The sequence below is a fragment of the Aphanomyces invadans genome, assembly GCF_000520115.1.
Source record: "Aphanomyces invadans strain NJM9701 unplaced genomic scaffold supercont1.8, whole genome shotgun sequence".
NCBI classification, from domain to species: Eukaryota; Oomycota; class Saprolegniomycetes; order Saprolegniales; family Verrucalvaceae; genus Aphanomyces; species Aphanomyces invadans.
In genome coordinates, this window is record NW_008580153.1 from 722,505 (window position 1) to 730,994 (window position 8,490).

The following is an 8,490-nucleotide window of genomic DNA, read 5'->3' on the forward strand; positions in this document are numbered from 1 at the left end:
ATTCGCAGATTTTTCAGGTTGGATTTGTCATGCGTTTTGATTGGCCAACGTGTGTTGTTCCAATTTGCCTCCATCGCATTCGAGGCAACAAGAGGTCGACAGGGCCAGGTCGGCAAGGAGGAAGTGCCCACGCGCGACAGCACCACGCACGCAGCCGAGTGTCGCGCACTGCCCGCAGAAGTTTCTCTCTGGCATTTTTGTTGAGCACAAAGAAGAGCGAGGTATGTACCGCGTTCTCCTTTGATTTCATCTTACCATCGCATGCTCGTTGCTACCTAGACATGAGTTCGTCAGGAACCCCACACAGCACCAACGGACCGCCCAGAGGCACCAGCAGTTCCCCCTCTCGCCATAACAACCCAGGAGAATCTGGCGGCTCGTCTTCAATGAATGATCGATACAGTTCGTCCTCCAGCGGCGGCGGACGTGAATTCGGTAACAGCTGCAGAGGACCTCCAAACCACAACAATGGCCCGATGGATCGAAGTCGACCGAGCCGATTTGATAAGGACCCTCCACCGTACTCTTCTTATAACAGTGGGGTTGGACGTGGCGGCTGGAGCAACCGCGGTGGACGGGGAGGATTCAACTCACAATTCAAGTCGTCCCGTCCGATGGGCGGTCGTCCCTTCCGTTCGCGCTCTCGATCCAGGTCACGTTCGCGCGAACGCCGAGATAATACGTTTCAAGTCAACGCGCGCAACCGATTTCGCGGTGATCGTTCTAGAGAACGATCTAGAGACAGACTGCCACAGCGACATCCACTCGACTCGAATCGTGCGTCGTCCCCTGTACGAGGTGACGGTTTCCGTCATGGATCTCCCGATCGTCTTTCGAGACACTCTGATCCGCAACACGACCATTCGAGAAGACATTCCCCTCCACCGCAAGAACGCCATCCATCGTCGCCGCTGCCCCGTCAAGGTGGACAGTCCAATACAAACAAATCAGACGTTGCAGCAAGAACATCTCCTCGACCAGAGCTTATCGTGTCGCCTCCGCAATCAGTTGAAGCAGGCTCCTCGTCCACCCAACTGAACAATTTACCAAGCGCACGCCTACCGGACCAAATGCAATCGCCACATCGAGCCCTTGCAGATTCCACTGGTTCATCCCAATTGAAAACGGGCCCGCCATATTCATCTCCGCGAGTTGCATCCCCCCATTCGTCATCTCCAAAAACAACGTTGAATCCACCAACGTCGTTCTCATCCCCCAAGCAACACCATCCGCCGTCATCGATGGCTAAGCAGTCTTCGCATCTTCCGCTTTCACCAGCACCTACAAGTTCTCCCGGTCACCCACCTGGGAGGACATCTCCTTTGCGACAACCACCCACCTCCAACGCCGGCGCTCATTCGTCACCTCGACCTCGCAGTGGAGATGTTTCCAGACAGCCGACTTCATTGGTTGGACCGCATAGTCCACATCAAGGCCTTCCTGGTGCCGGTTCCTCTCCTCATCCTGCCGCGACAAGTCGTCATGAAATCGCACCGACCACTTCGTCAAAACGACACGCGTCGAAGCGAGACGACCTGTCTCCGTTGAAACCGTTCTTGTCGCGCCGAGGTTCCTTTGACCTTATGCAGCAAGCTCATCGCACGTCTCCAAAAGTCGCACCGAGTGGTGGAAGCAGTCCGTCCAAGCCTCATGCCCCCCCCAACCAACGACGTCGGTCCATAGATGGCGAAGACAAATGCATCGCAACCAGTGTCCGTCGTAAGAGCATCGACGAAGTTATCGAGGCGGAGGCTTCAGTGGCTCGTCTGGAAGAAACGATACTGGAACCACCAAAACCGAAAGAAGCAGGTGACGAAAGTTCATCCTTTTCGATAAAACAGCGACCTCGGCTAGGATGGGGCCAAGGACTGGCGGCAGCATCCTCGCCGAATGCAGGGGCAGCAACTGCAACAACGGCTACGACAGTGAAACGACCTCGAATGGGTTGGGGTATGGGACTGGTCGTGACCCAAGTTCCTTCACCGAAAGCCCAAAGCGATCAGCTACCTGCTGTGTCCACCCCACCGTCCGCGCAAGTAAATCTTGACAAAGTTGTCATGCCCAACGCAACTGATGGGATAAGCCCCCCTGAACCGAAATCCGCGGAAGAGGTGCAGTCTGCATTGCCGGTGGCCTGCCAAACACCCGATCCTGTGGACATGGAGATCGATGAAGAACCCATCGCTGTCGCTTCCGTTGCTGTTTTGGAAGTGCCGTCACAAACCAAACCTAAAGAGCAAATCTTGTCGTCGATCGACCAGCTGGACGCTGAAATTGCCGACATCCAGTCCAAGTTGACTTGTGCCAAGAAAGTCATCGACGCGCAGTTGTCGCTAACGAACGAGACGTCTGTTTCCGAAGCCGCACCAGTAGATGTGAGTCCGTCCAAGAAGACCCGACCTGTACTGGTAGATCCAAAACTGATGGCAATGGTGAATTCGCTCATGGAGGAAAACAAACTCAAGGCCACATACGCCCATGCCCTGATCGAGCCTCTTGGAAAGGAAACGGTGCAGTACATGCGGCCAGTCGATTGCCCTGGATACGAAAACACGCTCGTTCGTGGTCGCGTGTTACATGACCGCATGATGCTACGTGTGCGTAAGCACAAACAGGCTCATTACGCAGAAATGAAGGCCCTTGCAACAGAGTATGGTGTGCTGAAGAAGGCGTGGCGGGCTAAGGTCAAGAAACTCGAGAAAGATCGCAAGAAACAAGAAAAACGCACGAAATTACGTCAAAAGGAATGGTCGACAGGCCGCGGGGGCGATGACCTGGACAAGTCGTCGTCTGTGGATGAAAAGGGGCATGCGTCGTCGGCGAACGACTCGCAGCAGATCAACTATCTGCGGTCGTCGTCCCGACTGACAAACAATTCGGCAACGCAGCACACGCAAATGTCCATGTTAAAGCAGATTGCCGACGTCGAGAAAGAAAAGCAAGCCGAATTATGGGAGCTTGAAGTCAAACGAAAACGGTACGAATCGTCGCGATGGACATATGTATTGTGGGGTGTTTTCGACCTTGTGTCCAAGCGTACGCTTATTCTTCACATGATGATAGACACACATCTCATGTTGTGGACGAATGTAGGCTGAAGAACGCAATGCTGTCATCGGGATCAAGCAACAGTCCATACATCATCCCTGATATGATTGTTGACAAGGAACTCGTCAAAGTCAAGCGGTTTATTCCGCTTCCAAGGCCGCTTTTGACCGGGATGGAGGCAAACGACGACGGACACCTAGATGGTCTCCATTATTTGAACGCTGCCCAACTGATGAATCCATGGAGTGACATTGAAAAGTGCATTTTCATCGACAAATTTCTCCAAACCCCGAAGAATTTTTTCCGTATCGCGAGCTTTTTGCAAAACAAAACCACCGGCGACGTGATTTCATTCTACTACCAAACGAAGAAAGTACTCGATTACAAGGCCATCATTCGAGAGCAGCAGCTGCGCCGACGCGGTGCGGGTATCAAAAACACGTGGAACTGCTGGCAGCTGAGTCTATGTGCTGCCATGGCACTCGGGGTCAAGTTCCCCCCCGCGATTCAATCCAGTTTACTCCAACAGTCCAAGTTTCGATCACACCAAGCCGCCCAATCAATTTTGCAAGCAGCATCGATCTCAAAAGACGTCACGGCCAAGCCGGACGACGAGGAAGCCAACGATTCGCCAATTGTGTTAGACTTAACCGACTTTTTGGACGACAACCTATTCACGACCGGGTACAAATTGACGTTGAGGTCGGTGCGTAGTCGCTTTGACGAATTTCGCGCGTCGGCCGACTACCACCCGGACCCCCCCGAGGTATCGACCCCACCCGTGTCCATGCCCCCGACTAAAAAGGCCAAGATCGACAAAGACTCCATTGATGCGGCCACGGCTTCCCCGGTCGCATCCAGACGCAAACCAACCACACCGCGCCCTGTACTTGTCAAGGGTGCAGCGAAAAAGGCGAAGAACAATCGTCCTACAACTTTGAAAAAGGCCGACGACGAAGTGCCACCGTTGTCATCTCCTGGCTCGTCGAAAGAGTCCAAGGACGAGTTACAACCAATAGAGTCCCCAGAAGTCCCCCAACCACTACTCATCCCTCTTCCCATGCCTGTGGTCAACGCACCTCCATTGTTTGCACCATCGCCTGTGCCACTTACCCCCCGAACGACCCCTCCTCCGTCCATGTCGTCGTCTCTATTTCTCAACTCGACGACGCTAAGTAGTTTACCTCCTGGCAAGCGAGTTGTCCAGAAGTGGACAGAGCAGGAAAAGTCGGACTTTCTCAAGTTTTTCTCGGTACAATTTCTTTCGCACCCACCGAGGGCGAAAATTGTAATTCACATTTCATATTTCTAGGTGTACGGGAAAGACTGGGCTGCTCTCACAAACAGCATTCCAAGCAAAACGGCTGCCCAAATCAAAAACTATTACCAAAATTACAAGAATCGGCTTGGTCTACAGGTACTTGTCTCGCACTTGTGACCAGCCCCATGCAACTGTATAGGACGTTCTGAAGAAGCGACCAGACCGTGGTCCCAGCTCTGGCAGCAATACCCCTCTGAGTCATCTCCAAAAGTCGCCGACGCCATCTACCAACTCACCATCTCATACTGCAGCACGACCCCAGCCGCCCTCTGCGTTTTCGTTTCCGATTTCGATTCAAGTCCCTCAAGAATTTCCTCCTGCTGTCCCTACGTCCATGAATGCCGCGCAACATCGACTTATCCAGCTGCAAAAAGAACTCTCCCGGATACAGATGCAGCAATTGCCCACCAACACTACAACGTCGATGGGTGGTCAGAATACTCCGTCAATTCCAAACTCGGCACCTGGATCACAGCTGAAGCTGCTGCAATACAGTCTCCAACAACAAGTCCAGATGCTGCAAATGCAAATGTATCAGCAAAGTGTTCAAGAAAGCTCCAACAACAGCGCGATGCAGGGTCAGCATTCGTTCGGAATACCTCGATTGAATCAGCCCCAGTTCGTCAAACATATTCCTGCTGACCACGATCGCAACATCACACAGTTTGAATGTAGATACTACGAACGCTACAAGGAAGAATCCAAAGCGCCAATGGGGTCCACCGATCAACAACTGCTCTTGGCAGCTCGGGCGCAAGGGGACCAGGTAAGTCTACTCAACTTCAATAAAATTCTCTTCAAGTTTTGCAATTATTCTGAATAGCCACCTAACCTCCCGCCCATCGAGCCCCCTGCCGCTCCCGTGCAAAGCGCGTCAAGCCGCATGTCGTTCTCTTCCATCTTGAACGAAAGCCTCGGGAGTCCTCAGTACTCCTCGTCACCGTCTGCGTCGACCCCCATTGTCATCGCATCTGCCCCGACATCGATCAGTCGGTCGTCCATGTCGAGTATTCTCAATCGACAGTGCGAGTCGTCGCCTGTCACCATGCACGCGTCTCAGCCAAAGCTGCCTTACAACCCTCCCCCACCGTCGCACCTTCGACCACCCTCAACGTTCAGCACTACGATGTACCATCCCATGCATTCTCACCGACACCCGCTGTACCACGATCCTACCACCCACAGTAGCAGCATGCAAGATGGTCAAATGCCCATTCCGTCGTACCACCATCCACACCACCAACCCATTCAACCGGTGCAACAAACGATGCTTCATCATTCCCAACTTCAGCCCCTGCAAACGTCGTCCTCGTCGGCGTCGTCCATGTCGATCCACCAACCGATTCAACCCATGCCGCAGTCCATGCTCCAACCTATTCAGCCCATGCATTCTGCTAGACACAACGTTCCCATCTACAGCCATCGGCCCATGGAAGATTCGTGGAGCAACAATCCGAATTTGGCAACGATGGACCAGCAGCAACATCCTGGCAGTCGCTACTACGACCACTCAAGACTTGCCATGGACAAGGAAGCAGCGCATTTACGAGAAGCCCAAGAAGAAGCAGCTGCTGCGGCATTGAATGCCGCGGCGGCAGCCGCCCGCGTGGAAGCTCTTCAGCGTAGCGTGGTGGCGAGGCAAGAGCAACCAGTGCTGCATCTCGCGCCCCCTCGATATACCAGTCAATTGCCACCCCAGCCGCAATTTCACCTCAACCTCCCTCGCCCCCACGATCCTTCCATCGTGACCAATATTGCTGCGTCGTCCACCCCATCTGCGGGCAACGGATCAAACGAACAGCGATAGATGATGTAATATCAAGTAATGCCACAGACCAAATATACTACATAATTGCCCGCACAGGCGTGTCATGAATCGTCTGTGATGTTCGGGGACGGCGTGACTCGAATATACGGCTTGATTTCGTGAAATCCATGGGGAAAGAGAGCTTTGGCTGCGTCGGATGTGATGTCTGGCTCGATAAACACATCGTCGTTGACTTTCCAGTTTGTCGGTAACACAACTGGGTTGTACGCCGTCAGCTGCAGACCGTCCAATACGCGGATAAACTGGTCGACACGTGAAGACTATCCATTGAATTGCTTTGTGCCCACCTCGTACAAGTTGCGGCCAATTGTGACAGGGTAATGAAACACAAATTGCACTACCATGTCAATGTCCACGATGAAGGCGGCGCTGTAGGGCAGTCGAAAGTGCTCCGACCCATTCATGGGTGCCGACGGTGCGACGAGGCCCAGCGTTCGCGATAGATCCCCCGCTTCGTCGGCGAAAATGGGAAAATTCACCTGGACGTCCTGGGTTTCGTTGACATCGTCGAGGAACCGTGCTTGTTGTTTCACTACAAAACCAGCCATCCATCGGTCAACTAATCAATGGGGTATCCACCTTACAAGACCCAATACTCAACCCCAAGACGCGGCAATTCCGTGCGTCAAACTGGGGTTTTAGCTTGGTGAGCATCCCAAGTTCCTACAACCCAGCTGAATGTTGTCCTTCATAGTCACGCACACACCGTGGCCCAGACAGGATGAAAGTCCTGCGGAAAGGTCAGAAGCAGAGTCCATGCACCGTCAATGTAGTCATGCAGCTTGATTGAGCCCATTTGGGTCGTGCCGATCATCTTTGGCATCTTGGACCCCACACGGATGCCCACAGTCGCTGGCATTGATGATCTTGAGGAGGCGCCGATATCTTTCCTTTCGAGCCAATATCAAACGAGTATGGAGCGCGACGGTGTAGTATTACTAACAATGCAGGCGGAGACGGCGACCCGCATGAGGTTTTGAAATTCATTTATCAAGGAAAACTGAACATGTTCGAAAAATCAACCATGCATTATCCTCCAAAGACCGCGTCTTTGCACGGTGGTGCAGTACGCGCGTGCGGCGCGCGTGGTGGCGGCATTTCAACATTCCTGCCACATCGCAGCGCCAGTGAGTCTATTAAGTGCTAATGCTCCCGCGCTTACCGTATACAGCTGACCAAGGGATGGATAGCCCAGGATTCCCGTGAGCAATTGCGGGTAGACGCTGCCTCGATGTCCTGTGTTCCTGTACGAACAACAATAGTTCGCGTTGTTCCTCCCTCAACGTGGGTGAAGGGTCATCGTAGATCGATATTAAGTTACTGGAAGTCGGGGTCGTCGCGCATGTTCCACGCGATAAAGTAGTAAAACAGTATGAGCATCAAGATGCAGCCGACACCGGCAAGAAGAGAGCACGCAACTTTTCGGCGCCGGTCGTTTTGTTCTTCGATCAAGGACTTTACGGCAAGCGGCGCCCCAATCTCCAAGTCTGGTCGGATTTTGTACAATTCTTGTTTCTCGCGCATGGATAGGCGCCGGCACTCCCGCCGCTGTTTCTCCTCTCCATTCGCGTCGTCGTCGAGGTGATGTGGTGCAAATTCGACGCTACTTCCCTTGCGCAAGATATTACGCTTCGGCGTCGTATTATACGGCGACCTGGTGAACGGAGATGATGCCGCCGACGATGTCGACGACGCGATAGACGGACGTGGCCTGTCCCTGGGAAGCGGCGGCTTCGCTGGACTAGACGATATTCGAATTGCGCCGTAGGTGTCGAGTTTGTCTTGGAGTTGCAGGGCTGACGTCATCGCCATCGTCGCTATCGATCCGTCGGGCAAGCGCCGCCGCCTTTGTAGCGCGATACGGACTGATTGGGAATGACTAGGTTTTGTATGTTGAAGTATAGAAAGTGCCGTTCGTTGAAAGTGATGAAAGTGACGTCAGAGACTGGGCAACGAAACTCCATAAAAGTTGGGGGGGTGGGGTCAGTTTGGATGATCGAGGTAGGGGGACCTCGAGAAACTGCCTGTCAATGGAGTGCAGGGTTTCGTCACATCGAAAAAGTCCAATTCACACAAAATCGGTTCATATCACAAATTTGGAAAAATGCGATTCCATGGGCTCAAATTTTGAAAGTATTGGTTCTGAAAGTGGAAGAGAAGTACTGTAACTCTTCCACTTTCAGAACTAATACTATCATAATTTGAGCCATTGTGTTTTGTACTCGACGACCTTCTTCGGGAATACTTCTAGTACTCCCAAAGAAAGTTCGTCAAGTACACTTACGCAGCGAGA

At 52.8% G+C, this 8,490-nt stretch overlaps 3 protein-coding genes across 15 annotated transcripts; 1 reads left to right on the forward strand and 2 right to left on the reverse strand.

Moving 5' to 3' along the window:
- The first annotated feature begins 72 nt into the window (after window positions 1–72).
- On the forward strand, window positions 73–7,110 carry H310_04960 (hypothetical protein). Of its 12 annotated transcripts, none has more exons than XM_008869530.1 (8): window positions 73–221; window positions 280–2,977; window positions 3,094–3,814; window positions 3,860–4,300; window positions 4,361–4,465; window positions 4,509–4,987; window positions 5,045–5,135; window positions 5,193–7,110. In XM_008869530.1, exons 2-8 carry the CDS (start codon window positions 282–284, stop codon window positions 6,174–6,176), a joined length of 5,517 nt encoding a protein of 1,838 aa, XP_008867752.1. In that variant the 5' UTR covers window positions 73–221; window positions 280–281; the 3' UTR covers window positions 6,177–7,110. The 12 variants fall into 12 exon arrangements, with proteins under 12 accessions (XP_008867752.1, XP_008867753.1, XP_008867759.1 ...); XM_008869531.1 differs by having other exon boundaries at window positions 4,521–4,987; XM_008869537.1 differs by having other exon boundaries at window positions 4,509–4,947; window positions 5,193–6,230.
- On the reverse strand, window positions 5,140–7,124 carry H310_04961. 2 transcript variants are annotated; one of them, XM_008869539.1, is made up of 4 exons: window positions 6,904–7,124; window positions 6,782–6,860; window positions 6,485–6,729; window positions 5,140–6,439 (listed from the first exon to the last, which is right to left on the reverse strand). In XM_008869539.1, exons 1-4 carry the CDS (start codon window positions 7,054–7,056, stop codon window positions 6,239–6,241), a joined length of 678 nt encoding a protein of 225 aa, XP_008867761.1. In that variant the 5' UTR covers window positions 7,057–7,124; the 3' UTR covers window positions 5,140–6,238. The 2 variants fall into 2 exon arrangements, with proteins under 2 accessions (XP_008867761.1, XP_008867762.1); XM_008869540.1 differs by lacking the exon at window positions 5,140–6,439 and having other exon boundaries at window positions 6,451–6,729.
- A 46-nt stretch (window positions 7,125–7,170) lies between these two features.
- H310_04962 (hypothetical protein) lies at window positions 7,171–8,139 on the reverse strand. Its single transcript, XM_008869541.1, has 2 exons — window positions 7,360–8,139; window positions 7,171–7,305 (listed from the first exon to the last, which is right to left on the reverse strand). Exon 1 carries the CDS (start codon window positions 8,007–8,009, stop codon window positions 7,515–7,517), a length of 495 nt encoding a protein of 164 aa, XP_008867763.1. The 5' UTR covers window positions 8,010–8,139; the 3' UTR covers window positions 7,171–7,305; window positions 7,360–7,514.
- Between the last annotated feature and the right edge of the window lie 351 nt (window positions 8,140–8,490).

Excerpts from the sequence above, each read along its gene's own strand:
- H310_04962 (XM_008869541.1), bottom strand. The coding sequence starts at position 8,009 with ATGGCGATGACGTCAGCCCTGCAACTCCAAGACAAACTCGACACCTAC.
- H310_04961 (XM_008869539.1), bottom strand. The coding sequence starts at position 7,056 with ATGCCAGCGACTGTGGGCATCCGTGTGGGGTCCAAGATGCCAAAGATG. Across the intron at positions 6,861-6,903 it reads TTCATCCTGTCTGGGCCACG|GAACTTGGGATGCTCACCAA; the intron begins GTGTGTGCGTGA and ends GCTGGGTTGTAG. Across the intron at positions 6,440-6,484 it reads TTGGCCGCAACTTGTACGAG|TTTATCCGCGTATTGGACGG; the intron begins GTGGGCACAAAG and ends CGTGTCGACCAG.
- H310_04960 (XM_008869527.1), top strand. The coding sequence starts at position 282 with ATGAGTTCGTCAGGAACCCCACACAGCACCAACGGACCGCCCAGAGGC. Across the intron at positions 4,301-4,360 it reads ACTTTCTCAAGTTTTTCTCG|GTGTACGGGAAAGACTGGGC; the intron begins GTACAATTTCTT and ends TCATATTTCTAG. Across the intron at positions 5,136-5,192 it reads CTCGGGCGCAAGGGGACCAG|CCACCTAACCTCCCGCCCAT; the intron begins GTAAGTCTACTC and ends TATTCTGAATAG.